This window comes from Salminus brasiliensis, chromosome 9 (genome assembly GCF_030463535.1).
Source record: "Salminus brasiliensis chromosome 9, fSalBra1.hap2, whole genome shotgun sequence".
Lineage (NCBI taxonomy): Eukaryota > Metazoa > Chordata > Actinopteri > Characiformes > Bryconidae > Salminus > Salminus brasiliensis.
Window position 1 is genome coordinate 27912388 of NC_132886.1, and position 17382 is coordinate 27929769.

The following is a 17382-nucleotide window of genomic DNA, read 5'->3' on the forward strand; positions in this document are numbered from 1 at the left end:
TTGCCTCATTTTGAGTAGGTCCCCCTTGTGCCACCACAACAGATCTGAGCGTTCAACACGGTTGCTGCAGCTGAACTGGGTAAATTCCTACATGTGAAATGCTATGCCCACAAGCTAAACCTAAACCTCAAGTTGCCCACATCGTCAAGGCATTTTCCAACCGCAGCCTAACTGCAAAACCTCCCAGCTGACCTGCTACATGGCTTCCTTTGCTTCAACTGTTTTATTAATAAAAGATATTGGAAGTAAATTCATTATGGATCATTACGAATGCTTGAAAAAGGTACAAAGTAAAGTCACAAACAGAGGCTGTAAGCCCCTGGAATCATAACCGGATGGAATTGTGAGGTCCCTAGAGATTCCCACCCCTACCTGTTACTGCATTTACGCTATCTATTCTAATGTTATATGGTGTTGTAACGAGCAGAAGCACTAAATGGTTACACGTAATGTGTTTAGGTGTCTGAACCTTCTGCACAGTCCCGTGTATTACATGGGCAAGAACCAGCTGTCCTGAGTAAGTCTACTAGAGGATCATTAAACTCTATTGGTTTGGAGAAGAAAGTCTTCCTCACCCTAGATAATTAACTTCAGGATAAGTTCATGATAGATGAGCCCATAGCTGTGAGCCTGCTGAGGGTCAATGAGTGGCCAACAGTTAATCGCAGTTCTTTATGGACCCTGTTTCCATAATGACAAAAACACTAAGCTCCAGAACTGTGATTTAGATTAGTACTGCAAGCTTGTGCGATACTGTTTCTGTTCACATGCATTGTCATTTAGGCTCGACCACACCCCTTCCAAATCAAGGCATGGAAGAAACAGCTTCTTCAGCTTAAATATATGGCTTGGCTCTTGTTTATTTGGTTCATAAAACCAGTGCTTTTGCTCAATGGATTCAAATCAGTGTCTTTAGCATCACTGGAGGCCTTGAAGATCTTCAAGATCTACTAAAGTAAAGGCTGTCCAGCCATAGCAAGCATTAGCGTCACTAGAATAGGGCTGTTTTTTATTTAAACTAGAGAAACTATGGTAATTCACTTCATCCTGGTCACTGATGTGGTTTAAAACACAGTCTGAACCCGTATTGTGTCTACAAAAAAAAAAAAGTGTGCGTCTATCTTCTGTGTGTGTGTGTGTGTGTGTGTGCGCCCTGGAGTGCGAGAGGGAGGAGAAAGAGAAGAATGAAGGGTGAAAGAGAGAGAAAGTGTGCTATGACAGGCCAGAGCAAAGCTAAAGCTGGCCTTTGTCCTCTCGTATTGCATGTGAAAGGGACGAGAGAGGGAGGGAGGAAAAGACAGAGAGAGAGAGCGAGAGAGACTGTTTAGGCCCAACACTGCTGGGGGTCACAAGGTGCCTCCCGACACAAAGAAGCAGAAAGACACAAGAAGAGAGGAGAGCGATGCCTAAAAATAGCCGCCAGCCTCTGCTGCTGAAAGTACTTTTGAGTAGGGGGGCTGAAGCTGGAAATTTGGGCGCGGGTGACAGGAATCATTCCGGCTAGTGGGCACACACTTGAGCGTGGCACACTCGAGTGGCAGCTGCATGTTTAGCGCGAGAGAAGATGGTCTCTGCGAGGGTCCTGTGGGGGCGAACAGTCCTCCTCTCTCTCTCTCTCTCTCTCTCTCTCTCTCTCATCTGCTCTGACTGGGCCGCGGCGGAGCTCTGTACACAGCAGGCACTGGTGCCTAATACAGCACTGAAAGGGGCTCCTATAATGGCACTAATGAGTGCAGGCCAGAAGCACTCACGCATAAAAAAAGAAAAGAGCCAGGACTCTTTCAGCCAACACTGGAGTGGGGGAGAGACCACTCCCAGCCTATGGCGCTGTATGTGTGAGCTAAATGCAGATACGGGCTTACCAGAAAGCGTGCCCAGAAAGCAGCACAGATAAATCTGACCATTTGATCCATTTAATCATTTGGATTCCGAGAAGCCGGAGGCCGGAGTTTCCTGCATGGGGAACTGCACTTGGCCCGGGGTCCTGGAATCAAGACCAAATGAATGCAGGAGCGGGCCAGGATCACAGAGCAGGACATTGAACGTGACAAATTCAGTTGTGTTTAGAGAATAAGAGGCAATAAACTGTAAAGCATACAGAAGGATACAATACGGGCCTTGTTTTTCCAAAAGAAACAAATTACGGCTGGGCAGCGTCTGAAAAAAATGACATTTACACTTTCAAGGACGCTATCACGATACATTCTTGTTAGAAAATCAGGATTATTGATTTCACTAGCACCACTGTGACATGGTGATTTTCCTCTGACAGTATCCTAGCCTTCCAGGTAGAGAACTAGCAGGAGATATACAACAGGAGATTTGCTCTACCAAAGCCTTTGATTGGTCAATATCAGTAAAACACATTCAAATGTTATGTAACTTGGGTTGGGTCCTGTTCACGTTTGAACTGAAACCAGTACCAGGTTCCAGTACTAGCTCTCTCAGTAATAACAAAAATGTCATTTCAGCTGTAAAACAAAAGTCCAAATGTCTCAGTTTCAACATTTTGCTATTTATTTATGTCATTTTACCTCAAATCCATCCCTACAACCTCCGATCAGTCATCGATCAGGGCATAGTGTGAGCACGCTGTTCTACGTGGGAAAGCACATGTGATATCCTGTAAGTGTCAGAGTCATAGCAGTGTGTTTAAGTGTGGTTTTACACCAGAAAGCATCTAGATCTCCTCTATACTCGCAAGTTGTCCAGCAGTAATGAGCGAGTTTACTTAAAATCAGGCAGAAGTGAACTTCCAGGGGGTCCTAAGGGGAGCGTGCTGAGCGTTTGTGCTGTTTTTGATGCGTCTACAATGCACAGCTAGAAATGTCCTTCTGCACACAACAGTACTACAGTCTGTAAGCACAATATATCGTCTCAGCACAGTTATCCACTTTGCACATGCGCAATAGTCACATGGCAGCACATACAACATCTTGTGCAAAAAGTTAATTTGAGAGTTTTTGAAGCTTGAGTGCTGCTTGATGCAACAGAAAAAAACCCCACTGTTCTCATTTTCCAAGGCAGATCTCCCAGAGGCAGATTATATCAGGCCAATATTGCTTATTTTGCTTCAATGCTGGATACACAGAGTGCATTAGTAATATCATGACATGCTGGATCACTGACGTCTGGGCAAATTTGGTGGAACATCTTTGTATATGTTAGTATCGCAATATCTCCCCCCCCCCCCCCCCCCCCCAATATCGTGCAGCTCTACAGAACGAGTTTTAGGTCTGGGTGTCTGTGCTGCACTACACCAATAAGAGTCCCTGGGCAAGACTCCTAACACTACACTGGCCCGCCTCTGTAATACGAGTAACCTTGTAACTCGCTCTGGATTAGAGTGTCAGCTAAATGCCATAAATGTAATGTACATGTAAACAGTATACCAAATGAACCGTTATACTGTACAGGACTTACGCAGAGACAAGACCAAGCGAAAGTCCCAGCTCAAAGATAGCACATAGGTTTGTGTGTATTGACGAAGAAAATTAGACATAACAGCCAAAATAAAATGTGTTTTAAGGGAGCTCATATTTTCATGTTTTTCCCCCCCCAAAAAAAAGGTTTACTCGTCCTTTGACGGTTTAACTTCTTCAGCATTGGCTGCAGGCATGCTGCCAACGTTAGCGGCAGCTGTTGCAGAGGACTTGGCTTGCAGGCTATCAAATACGGTAATTACACTTTTCAGCTTTTCGATCTATTTTGTGTTTGACCAGGTGTCTGCCCCGGCTAGAAGCGCTGCCATAGCCAGAGTTGCTTTTTCGAGTTCTAAATACTACGGAGAGCGTCGTCTGTGTCAAGTTTTGAATAATACAACCACACTTGAGATTGCTTTCGGCCTGCCACTGCCCTGACTGTGGGTTACATTGGAATGAAAATTAGGCACCGAATGAATTGAGGTGTAATTCAGTCAGTACCCTTAAAAGTACTGACTTCGGTACCCAGGGGTGTTAGGATAAAGTGTTGATCCCAACACTCTAGAGTGTTGATTGGTCCTGGCTATTTTCAAATACTCTATCTCAACACCCCATCCATTGTGCCACACGACTCATGCCCTCCAGCCCTCCACTCATTAGTACAGCAATGTCTGTGCATTCTTCTGAAATGTCCTGAGAATATCGAAACCCCAGTATCATAAATAAAAATTTAATCCTGGGCTGAGCGTATCGTTACACCCCTGGGTACCGAAGTCAGTACCTTTAAGTTTTTAGCTGAAACTAAAGACATCAGAATTAACACAATATCTATTCTCTATAACTCTAGAACTATAACAGTCACTTTTTGCATAGCGATATCCCAGTGTTTTATATCGTTACATTCTTAATATGTAAGTATTATTTAATAATATCTGACATTGCAGTTAAACCCCTTCAACAGCCTATTGGTGCGCCGAAAGTGTTATTACTAACTCCTATTACTAAAGAATAGCCCCACCAGTCTGTACAGAAGTCCCTGTAGTTACTGAGTAGTACACCTTAGTGTGTGTTAATTAGGGTCATATTACATTAGTTAGGGTCATATTACTTGTCTACTATCACATATGCCCGAAAAGGACTGCTATTGCCCAGCCTCTGAACACTTTCCAGTTCCAGAGCGAGGAAAAAGGCATGGCGGGTAAGAAAGAGAGTCAGAATGGGGAAGAGAGAAAAACAGAGGAAGAAAGACGGTGTCTTCAGACCTGGACCGTTTCAGCATTTTAAGTGACCTCAGACTTCTCGAGTCGCGGTTTCTTTAGCATGTAAACATGTCAAACAACCTCAGACCCCTCTAAACGGACCTGAAAGCGAAGCGAATCCAGACCACACCGCCCCAAACTTTCAGAACTTCAGATCTTTCCTGGGTAAAAACAAAGTTCTCAGGAGAACAGCTTCCCCTGGGTTTGGATGATCTTGCAGAGACAGCAGTACTGTCATATTACCGCATAATGAAAGCCTAACTACTGCAGTGTTTTTATCTTGATTAAAGGGTGATGAGAGATGCGCAGTAATGCAGAGTTAAACCACTCTACCATAGTAGCGCACAACCTCGAGTACACACCATGTTCAATGAAGATCAACCCATGCAGCCACTATAGTTTTAATAACTGCTTGGCACAGCTGAAGTATATATTTTAATCAAAGTTTTTATCCTGACAAAGCAAATCAGATCTGTGACATTATGAACTTGAACAACATTACCCGTAATTCACTGGGAACCAGGTGGGAGTTCTAAAGAAGTAGCAGTGTGAACAGAAAACGGTCTGAGACCTCATCGGCGCTGCAGAGATCCAGAAAGTGAACCGAGTGCCCTCACTGCGGACGCGAAAAGCAGTGGGGAGGTCAGCTGCAGCTGGTTCCCTTTCAGATACACTGTAACAGAACTGAGTTCAATGAACTACATGTGGCAACACCCAGAGCAGCGAGAGAATCAAGAGGGAGAACTGTGTGAGTGAAAGTGCTGCATCATGGTGTGCTGTAGTACACAGGGAGCTTTAGAGCCTGGCTCAGAGTTAAGAGGAATAGGAAGTCCATGACAGGCTCCATGCAGCGAAGTTCTGACCTGCTCTGAGGTAATACCCATTATGGGCGGATTGACATCCTCTTGGCAAGCTCAGTCAGCAGCGCTGAATGACCACAAGCGTAAACGTTCCTTACATTCAGTAGATACACTGAATCTGCTTTAGGTGTTAATGGCTCACAGTGAGCTTACGGACTATCAGACTAAAAGACAAGGCCAAAGACTTTGGCTGTAACTAGTGTCTTCTGGGCACATAAAGGAACACAGTCTAGGTAATTACTGTTAAGGCCATGATATGAGAGTAGAGTGGCCATTAAAATGCTCTGAACAAACACAGAGAATCCATTTCTTGGTTTCTTGGTCTGCAGGATCTTTGTAAGTGATGCTGCATATATATATATATATATGTGTGTACAGTACAGGAACAGTTGGTCTGAACAGTTGGTACATGGGGGCTTGTCTCACAGCTTCACCCAGCGTCTTTCGGATGCTCTCTGCTACTGCAAATCTTTGTCTCACACCACAAAATCCTTCTCACTTCAACCATCTACAGCTGCAAAGAAGACCACAGTGCAGACACACTGCTTTTTCCACCATTATTAAACTCATCAACTTTACCTACTTAGCACTGTGTTACACTACAGGAACTGTGAGAGAGTAAGAGCGTCAAAGCATGGGCCTCTGATTATAGAGAGCCACAGTGTGTTCACATTTAAAAATGTGGATTTTTGAAGGTGCCAGATTAGGTCAGATTAGGACATCAGGATGATTAGACATTAGGATGTCTGTATTCCTGGAACACTGATCAACAGCATGCTTCGTTACAAAAAGAGCATAATCGATCTGCCTAGTGATTGGATGTAGGGCAGTGCCACCATTGTGCTCTGTCAGGTGGCGCAACAGTCTAAGTGGTGGCAGTATACTTGGTAAATCCCTGATCCCTGATGATGCCATCTGTGGCAGCGAGTACAAAAGAACATAACAGGCCTGGCTCTTTCTGGATGACCCCCCCCATCCAAACCAGGCATCTGTTAAAGTTGACTAAACCAAATGACTGTTATGCTGATTTTACTATACATGACGATAGACTGCAAACCCGACATTCCTAATCGGATGTTGATTTGCTTTCCTTGAAGACAGACACTGGATGTTTGTAGTAGAAGTGCAGTGGTACTACTTTATGGTCATGTCAACATGTGGCAACATGTAAATGTAGCATCTACTTCATGCATGTATAGATATCCAATGACACTGTGATAGCAGCCATGCAGCTGGCTGGCATCATGTGTCTCAGAGGAAATACGTGCTAGCTTTTACCCTCCTAGCTCTGGTAACATCATGTGATGGGAAAGACCTAGCAAACCCGTCATTCCGTATTATTCCAGGGAGCAGAGCTGGAAAATTCTGCGCTCTGCATCATCGGTGGATCGAACCGGATGCTGATTCGCTTTCCTAGAAGACAGACACTGGATGCTTGTAGTAGAGGTGCAGTGGTACTATTATACGGTTATGTGCAATAAATAAAACCCATGCTTAGCAGTAATGCAGTATGCAGAGGAAGTACTTTGGTAGCATCATATGATAGGAAAGGTGTAGTAGGCGCCACCACTGTTTCTTTTCTGTCCGTTCCAACTACTGTAGCATGATATGATATTCATGCCATATTGTTAATGTGAATCAACAGATTGCTTTAAATGAGTTTAATGTTGAACAATTATGAAGAAAAAAAAAAGCGGACATCACCTGACCCTCCTCAGTGAATAATTGGTCACCTTTGTGCGAAGGAAGTATATGCCTGAGGGGCTGACAGACGGAATGTAGTGGCACAAGTGGGGGGTGAGCTGTGAGGTTAATGCCAGGCTAGGCTGGCAGTGCCGTGCCGGCCGGCAGCGGGCCACGCTGTCACAGCGCAGGTTGGGTGTGTGCCACCGCCCTGCAGTCACTCTCCAGCTGGCATGTAAAGCAATCAAACGGCCAGCGCCGTCACTCCTCTCTGCGTGTGCCGCTGAGTCACGCTCCGAATACCACACGCGCTGCTGCTTTGGATGTGGTAATGAGCCATTACAATAACCCTGTGAGGATATTAACAGGTATATTTTTATTACTCATTAAGTAGTTTGTAATTTAGACCATCTGGCTGATCAAAAAAGTCGGGACTTGTCTACGCTGCACATTTCTTCTCCTTTGATACAGTTTTTCTAAAAGGAATCTTTTTTTCCTTCTTCCTCACAATATATTACACCCACACTGTAAGTCTGCGCAGTGAGTCGAAGTGAGCCGGTTCCAGGTAGCCCTGTGCTTTCATTAATGGGTGGTGGGTCACCCGGTGTTATACCTTCTAACCTTTTTCCATCTTTACTGGACATCATTATGGTTCTTTTTGCATGCTGAGGTTTAAATAAGACAGGCAACTCCAAAATCCTCTCCAATGATGAGGAGGAGCTGATGCTGATGGGCTGCAGATGATTCTAATTTTGTGGGAGTATTTTAAGTACTTTAACTTAATTAATTAATGTAAAAAAGATCTAATGTCTGTAAATATGGTAAAAATGAATGATGAATAAGGTATGCTATGAAAAAGGTCGCATTAAAAAAGTACCATCCCGGACCATTGCTGCCTAACCATCAGCAGCCAGAGCCTGAGAGAGCACAATCGTCAGGAGCATTGCAAGTGACAGGGGGCGTCCTGGTAAGTGAGAAGATTCTATATTGATATAGTATACATTGCCTTGCTTAAACTTATGCTCTACAGAGTTACAATCATGGTTTTTGACATGGGGTGTCCTAATATTTTCACATGACTGTATACACAAATCAACCATAACATTAACACCACCTGCCTCGGTCCTGCAGATTTCTCCTGTACAACATCCAGAGAATTCGACCCTTCCTTTCTAGAGAGTTGCCCAGGTGCTTGTTCAGTCTCTCGTCACTTCCAGACTTGACTACTGCAACTCTCTTCTGGCTGGTCTCCCTCTGCGCACCATCAGACCCCTGCAACTCATCCAGAATGCAGCGGCACGGGTCGTCTATAATGTTCCTAAATTCAGCCATGTCACTCCACTGCTGCGTTCTCTTCACTGGCTTCCTGTAGCTGCTCCCAGCATCAGATTCAAACCCCTGACGCTGGCCTACAAAGCCCAGAACGGACCAGCCCCTCCATACTTGATGGCAATGGTCAAAAGCCGATCCACACCAAGAGCCCTTCCAGCTTCAAGTACGGCTCGGCTTGACCCGCCATCCCTCAAAATCCGCGGAAGACAAGCGTCCAGGCTTTTTTCTGTCCTGGCACCAAAGTGGTGGAACGAGCTTCCCCTGGGTGTCCGAACGGCCGAGTCGCTCGCTGTCTTCAAACGCAGACTGAAGATCCACCTCTTCAGAGTACTTGGACGATTAGAGTACTATGGTCACCTTATTGTCTTGTGTTTGTAATGTCTAAACTTAGAGGTATCCTTTGAATTATTGGTCTATTCTAACTAGCTAAGGCTTTTCTTGGGTAAATAGCAAAGCACTTTGTAAGTCGCTCTGGATAAGAGTGTCTGCTAAATGCCATAAATGTAAATGTAATATTGAGTAGGCCACAACAGATCTGACCAATCGAGGCATTTGAGACGCCACAAGACCTCTGAAAGCATCCTCTGTTATCTGGCACCGAGACGTTAGCAGTAGATCCTTTAAGTCCTGTAAGTTGTGAGGTGGGGCCTCCATGGATCCCTTAATGGAGCCATAGGTGCCCATGACCCTGTCGCTGGTTCATGGGTTGTCCTTTCTTGGAGCACTTCTGGTAGATACTGACCACAGCACATTTCAGAAAAACCCCACAGGACATCTGATGTTCTGGAGATGCTCTGATCCAGTTGTCAAGACATCAAAATTTGGCTCATGCTAAGGGGTTCCGACTTTCACATGCTGCACAATATATCCAACCCTGGATAGATACCACTGTAGATTAAGACACTCAATGCTTTTCACTTCACCTGTCCTATTTAAAAGGTAGAACTGGTTAGAACACCTCCCGTCTAAAGTTTCAGAGGGTGAAACTTGTACTCTCCAGGACCCAACACCTTCCATTCACCTGCCTGCTGCTGTTGAGGGGATGCTGAATTCTATGCTCCGCCCGGTAGAACTGTCACATAGTCAGACTGAGCTTTAATCAGCCCGGTTAAGCTGAAGTTGTTCAGCCCGGCCTCGTTTCTCAGCCCGGGGCCGAGCCAGGCTTTCATCTCCTTTTAAGCCAGACAGATTGGCTGCCAGATCAATATGCTCCAACTTCCCTCTTACTGTACAGGGAGGCGCTTAGTATGAGTCAGGCAGCGCGGCAGACAGCCTTAATAAGCCTAATATCCAGTCGGCGCAGAAAGGGCCTGTCTGAGTGAGACACCCTGGGGTATGCCATCAGACTGGGGGTGGGGATGGGAGGGCTTTCCTTGGCCTTTATTATTGCCAGCATCTACTGTACCACTTCAAGTGCGGAGGTCTTAAACCTTGTTACTCCTCAGATCGATGGAGATTGTGCTGGACTGCGTCATTTTAGTGGACAAGTTTCCAGTGCATTTACAGTGCTATAGAGATAATAGGGCTGTGTATTGGCAAGAACCTGGTGATTATATATACATATATATATATATATCAGAACAATTTTGGGAGGAGGAACATGCCTGAAACCCCTCCTCCCAATTTAACGGCTCCATGACACTTATCATAGAGGGGGGACTGGTACCCTACCACAAACAGAAGCCCCCTGAACCCCAGCCCAAAGTTCTCTTCACTCATCTCCCGAATGGCTGAATGATCCAAACTAGTGAGATGCAATCAGAACAGTGGGATCTGAAGACTGTTATGTAGTGGTAGTGGTCAGGGTTTAAACACCACACAATATCAACCACTCTGACCCAGTGTGAACTGTTACATTAAAAATCGATACTGTGCTTTTGAGAAGTTGCGCAATATATGAAGGAATCTGCAGAATGCATCATATCAAACAGACAACTTCTATCAGTGGCTTATTTACTACAAATACACATATTTCAACTAATATCAAATATATTAGTCTTTAAAACACATCTTTTGCAGTTCCCCGAACCCCAGAACTCATTCAACAGCATTGCAGCATTTTCAGAAAGTCCAGGTGAGAGAGACAGAGACGATGAGCATGAGAGAGAGTTGTTAGTATAGCTCTGCTTACGTTTGGTGTGGCTGCACACAGCTCTCTTCACTGTCCCTCATAACCACTGGTAAACCGCCTCTCCTCTGATCTTGTAATCGAGAGTTAGGCGACAGCAGCGGTGGGTTTATTATAAATTCAGGAGGATGTGAAAACAGCCCTATAGTTCTTGTGCAGAGAGCGTTTAAATGTTATCTGATGCTAGCTTACATTCTCGCTAGCAACATGCTAGTCCTAAGCGTTCGGGCTAAATTAGGCTGTGCTCAATGTCATTCTGCGCCAATTTGCGATACTAGGGTATATAAGAAACACAGACTCTAATTGCGATACTTTGATGTACCGTCATTTTGTACACCCCATGCTCTGGATTAAAGCGTCAGTCAAATGCCATAAAGGTAAATGAAGTAGCGTGCACCCCTGAGGAGCACCGCAATGAACTGCATGTAAAATAAACGAAGCATGTACCAACGAATCGAAAGGCAAGAGCATTTGTCTATTGGGGAGTGATACCTGGCTGTCCTCTGCTGTCAAAACCTACAGATCTTATTTGTATGGGCTAGATCCGTAAGTCAAAGTCACTGCTAGAGTGCGCCCTCGACAAACCTCGCCTCCATTTATCATCAGAGCATAAATATGCCCAAACCTCTTTTTTATGGTGTATATCGTGGAGCTGGCATTTAAGAGAGATGAATAAAGCCCGTACGACATGACAGAATTTTAGGGGGTCCTTCAAAAGCCCTTCCTTTGTCAGTTTCTCTTTATTTACACTTTAGACTACACAACTCATCTAACACCCAAACAACAGCAGCAGCCAATGGTAATGACTTCAAGCATCATTCTACAGCTACTTCCAGTGCCGTCGAGCTGCTCCCACTAATTTCACCCCTGCGTACGGGGCCTACATTTCCACCAGGCTGAACCGCAATCCCAGTGCATTCTCCTTCTTTAAGCTGTCCCATAACTTCAGGCACGCTGACTTGAAACCTTGTCAGTCATGCTGTAATGACATCATTCCCAGCAAAGCCTCCGCAGCATGCGCCTGTCTCTCCTCATTTGCGACCGCCGCGTCTATACAGAGCTGCTATATGCCTAGCCCATGGGAGGCGGTCGGACCTATCTGGCAGGAAAACAGTCTAACAGCTTTGGCTTAATACTCCCTCGCTGTGCCCGGCAGACAGCGTTTAGCGAGACAGCTCCGCGCGACAGGATGAGGCTCAACAGAGAGCTTTTAGCAGCGAGTCAAAGGCCTTGCTCACACGAGCAGATGTTTGGGGCCGTGCCTGAAGTTGGCCCGGAGAGCCGCGGTGTCGGACAATAAGACTACTTAGCCGCCGGTTCTATCGGCCGCGGAGGACGACACAGAGGCCGCTTCTGTTTTTTTGTTGTTGTTGTTGTTGTTGTTGTTAGCGCCTCGGCTCGAATCTGAGACTTCATAAACAATTGTGCTGTGGAGTACCTGATGATTTATTTCAGAATCAGGCCGCAATTCAGCTCCTCCACAATGGAGGCCTTTCTCAAAAGAGCCACGTTTCATTAAACAACTGGGGCACTCGCTTATTATCCCCCGAGGTTTTTTCTATGACACTGGCTACTTCCAGTCTTTCTTCCTCAGTACCTTGTACAAATCTATCTGTTGTGTGGTTCAGGATTTGATATGACTCAAACCCCCATATACCAACAAGAGCTCTACAGTCTGCACTATAGATATGTGTGGCAATGACGTGTAGGACATGGATAAAAAACAAAACAACCACACACATTTATTTATTTATTTTTATTTTGTATGCAGCTTTGAAAGCACTTCTATTAATCTTATGAATTTAAAATATTGGAAAAAGGTAACGTATTTAATATTCTATGATAATTACAAGTATGCAGTAATCAGGGCTGCAGGATATTAGACAAACATTTTGTGTGTGTGTGTATGTATATATATATATATATATATATATATATAGCAATATTACAACAAATTTAACAGATTTCTCCAAAGGTCAATGACCCAACATGTCATGCTATTAATTAATAATGCAATCTGTGTATTCATGATTGGAGTAAAATACATTATATTGGGTAGATATATCTGCTTTTGGTAAATATGTCATGGGAAATAAGAACAGTGTCAATTTCCTCCCAAAAATTGTTTGCATGATGTGTTTCGATGTGTGATTTAATTTGCCTTACGTCCTGCGATGTGACTAACGTGCATGTTCCACCAGGCCACCATGCATGTGCACATTGTCATATATTGTGCAACCCTTTGTAAAATCTGCTTATTTTCATTTAACTTCTTTTTTTCAAGAATTTAACCAGAGGTGCACAGACATTTGTGCATATATGTATAAATATGAGCTAACATAATATTCTGCCAAATTTACAGTGATTCCCTATGTGTTTAACTGAGTATTTAAACAGTAACTATGCCACTTAATGAATAATTCATTCTTTCTCTTAGAATATCATAAAATATAGAATACAAATAAATACAATTATAATTTAAAAATAAGAATCATTTCCGAACAAGTTTCAACACATTTATTTTATATTTTAAATTATTATTTATTTAGAATAATATATATTAACATACTATTTGTGCACCCCTGGTAGGTTCTGGAAACAAATAAATGTAATAATTAATTATTTAACTAAGAATATCACAACATATAGAATGAATATAAAAAGAGTAGGTGGGAAAATGTTCCAAATGAAAAACCTAAGGCCAATTTTCCCCAGACTTAAAGATTAAACCTATGAACAGACAAAAAGTTCACCATTAGCACTACGAGGTTAGTCCAAAACTAAGCTTCACAACCAGCCCTAAAAACTTTAACAGGTACAACACATTCAAGCCTTCAGAGAACAGAGGCAGAAAGCAGAGACTACTTGAATTTGCATGTATGCAAGTCCGCATGCAAACTAACAAGAAGGACAAATCCATTGGCTAGCTTCAGATTATTAGGCCAAATGGGCTGCCATGCTGAACTTTCTGTTTTAGCTGATTGCTGAATGTGAATGAGGATCTTTACACAGACCTGCTTTAGAAACACTGAAAGGATATTTGGGTACAGGCAGCTTGTTTGTGGCTTTAAGCCAACTGTCTGGCAGTAAGCTGTGTTTGTCTGCAGACAAGACTGCCCTTCCCTGACCCACTAAGACTCAAGACCACAGCAGTAATGGTTAACCGTCACCTCAAGATCTAAACATGCCCTCAAGACAAGTACACGTGATCGTGCCCTGACGGCGACGGCAGTTATAGCTCAAAGATGGTTTAACGCCTGTGACTGGATTTCTCTACAACAGCAAAACAACAGCGCCAGCAAGCCACAGCACTTCTGCGAGACAAATGAAAACCTACAAACAAAACAGCCCATGTTTGATCCGAGCCCCGATCTATCAGAGCTGGACGTGTTAGTATGTGAAGCCTGAGGCACAGACGATTAAATACACAGATTTGTTCTTTATCAACAGAGACAGAGGCCGAGCCACTCCGCTGGATTGGATGCGTTCTCCCCTGCCTCCGTCTCAAATACAATTAATGATTTTCATTGTAGCGGACTGATTAACCTCTCCTCTGAAGAAGCAAATCTGGTTGCGGATGCTGAATGAGATCTTGTCAGAATCTTTCTGCAGTCAGGAGGCCGGGTGGTCAATTAGGGGCCAAATCGACAACGTTGGACAATTGCTTCATTGTCTACATTCGAGGAGAGGCCGAGATTACCGCAGAACAGCTCCTAATTGTTTTGTGAACCGATGCCCTCTTCTTTGAAAGTGTTTTCAGTGTGACAAAGGACATTTCACATTGTTTGCCAGTGTTAACTTCACTGCAAACACGCATATGATTCATACCGTCGACCAGCTCACTTTCGAACAGACAGGACAGTTTTAAGGCCTCTGTTGCAGTTTGTTCGGTGTTCACAGGGGACAACAAAACAGACAGAAAGAGGCAACACAGTTTATTAACAGTATGACCGAAGATGGGCCTGCTTGGGCTCGACTAGGAGATCCAGTACGAAGGTTTAGGAGTGTAGGTTTTGAGTTAGGCTAATAGATATGGAGCAGGGCTGGGCAATTAATCGGAAATTAATTCTGCCTCTATGTACTGTCCTCTTAAAAACATACGTCCAGTCTGTGACATGGAAGCAACATGGAAGAGAGCTCAAACACGGAGCCAACTGAGTCACCTGAGCAGCTTATGGAATCGTTCATTATTCGTAATCAAGGTAAAACTAACCGTGATACTGATTTGACGTAACATATTGATATATCAATAATGTGACATTAATAAAGACTGCCCTACATTATAATGACCATACTAAAATAATAACCATCAGAAAATATTACGGTATTATAGTATCCTGATACTGTTCCAGCACCACTGATCAATTAATAAACCATACACCTCACCATATGGGAGAGACATAAGGCATTAGGACTGACAGAACATTACTTCACTTACTCAGATATAAAATGGACCTGAATTGAAATAAATAATTGTTCTGGACCCTGGCTCAGTGTTGATCCCCCGCTCGCCCCTCTTCCCTGCGCTGCTCTTGAGTGAACAGAGATGTGTGGGGATGTTAGCTGTTTTTTCGAGCTGGATTACTTGCTCATAGTTGATGAAAGGTGGTCAGCTAGGGTAAGCCTTGCTGTTTGCTATAATATGTGTATAATGTCTGTATGTTACTCCTATGTTATGAAGCCTGCAGTACTGGTGGTGCAGGAATTGGGTACAGTGAAAGGATCGGTCCTGAGGATCGGCCTAATTATCCATCCATCAATCCAGCTCATTTTGTTCGGTGCATCCCTAGTATTATTATGATTACGATTAATAATAATCATAATAATAATAATAATATCCATAAACGTACAATGACTGATGATGATAAATGGCTGACTACAGAAATTAATATAGATAAAACTAGAAACATGGAAGTATATGTAAAAAGTCTCCCTTTTAAAAAATTTAAATGAAAATGAATACTTTTTAAATAAATGAATAAAAAATAATAAAAAGAAACATGAAGCACATGAGGTGGAACTCTATTGAATCCAGTTAATGATCATTTTCGTTATGATTTCATTCATTTTCTAAATATTTTCTCCATTCATTAACTGCTTGTTTGGTATTTAAAACTCTATATTATATATATATATATATATATATATATATATATATATATATATATATATATATATATATTATAAATATATATTTTTTTCAATTAAGCAAATGTGTACAGGATTTAAACAATCAATTATCATACTATGATATGCCTAAAACCTAATTCTAATATGAATACCCTGAATAATCACATCCCCCACAGAACACTCCCCAGTAGTATGATATCAATACAGGGACCCCAATATCAGGATGATTACAGAACCGTGCAGCTCTAGTAGCTAAGGGGGCTGCTGGTTGATGGGTTAATGTCAGAGTAGTAAGGGAGTCAAAGCTATGAGCTGAAGCTGCTCCACTCGACCCACCTGATGCTGCTCACGCTCCCAGTCTCAGATCCCAGTTTGCATCTTTCCAGCTGGGTGGCCACAATCTGCCGCTCAGCTTCCAGCTCTCGGGTCAGTCTTTCAAACTGCAGCTCCTTCATGTGAAACACACAAACAGACAGAATGATCAGTGAATGTACACACGGAGCCCTTACGTAATCGGGCCATTAAACTGTTTACTGTGCTGTGTATGTTTACACTACAATTCAAGTGCTTCGCAAGTGCTACAACACACTGCTGGAGTATCTGTGCGTTTGGGCCACACATCTCTCTTGCACATTTTACAACCTTTTAACGTCAAAGAAGTGTATTTTAAAACTATACGGTTTGTACTAGGGCTGGCCGATATGGTAAAAATACTACATCATGGTAATTAAAGACATTTTCATGATATTTATCACGATACATGTAATCACAGACTAAATACATCAATAGCAACAGATTCTTAAAAGCTACTACTCAGATCCTCTCCTGTACTGAATACAGTGGTTTGCACCGAATGCAGCTGACCAGTGTTTATGAAGCACTGGTATGTATTAGAAAAGCACACTGCGAAGCACAAATAACAAAATTATTGCACGATTCGATAAAATATTGTCATACTGCCCAGCTCTAGTTCGTACTGTTCTCATTTGCTGTAAGATGACACTGATGATACGTTGATGATAAAGCATTTTTGACATGGAATCATGCTATCAATTAGCTGGCTGGATGGCGTCTGCATGTCCTATGTGCATTACATGGCTGAAAGAGGGGAAATACAGATGGCAGAGAGTGCAGAGCAGGGTCGCACTTGACCCAAAAAGTCAGAAAGCACACTGCAACCATGACAGAAGCTCAGCAGGGTGAATGGCGAGTGACTGAGATGCTAAAACGCTGCTAAAACAATAAGTCAAAGGCGAGTCATTGGCTCTATTCAGATCGGATTAGTTCATCTAGGGGGACGACTGTGATGAAAATTCTACACATCTCCTCAGTGATGAGACTTGCATCCGGACGGCAAGAAGACCAACACAGGACGAGCGAGTTTCCAGTGCCCGCATGTGTGCTGCACATGGCAAAAGTTCCAACCACCAATTTGACCAAAAACGGCCTCAATGTCTCTGGAAAAACACATGAGGTGAATCCAGACAGGGCTAAAATGATCAGACCACCGCTGAGGTCAGGTACTTCTGCCTGAACTCAAGTTTCTCAGAGGATAAGGAACAAAAACA

At 43.3% G+C, this 17382-nt stretch overlaps 1 protein-coding gene across 6 annotated transcripts in view; it reads right to left on the minus strand.

Annotated features, from left to right (window-relative positions):
* Window positions 1-17382, minus strand: part of ctnnd2b (catenin (cadherin-associated protein), delta 2b) — a 117187-nt gene that overhangs the window by 55672 nt on the left and 44133 nt on the right. For all 6 annotated transcript variants that reach the window (XM_072688088.1, XM_072688091.1, XM_072688090.1 and 3 more), the window contains one exon: window positions 16151-16263. In XM_072688088.1, the coding sequence (XP_072544189.1) occupies window positions 16151-16263 (113 nt within the window). The remainder of the gene's footprint in view (window positions 1-16150; window positions 16264-17382) is intronic.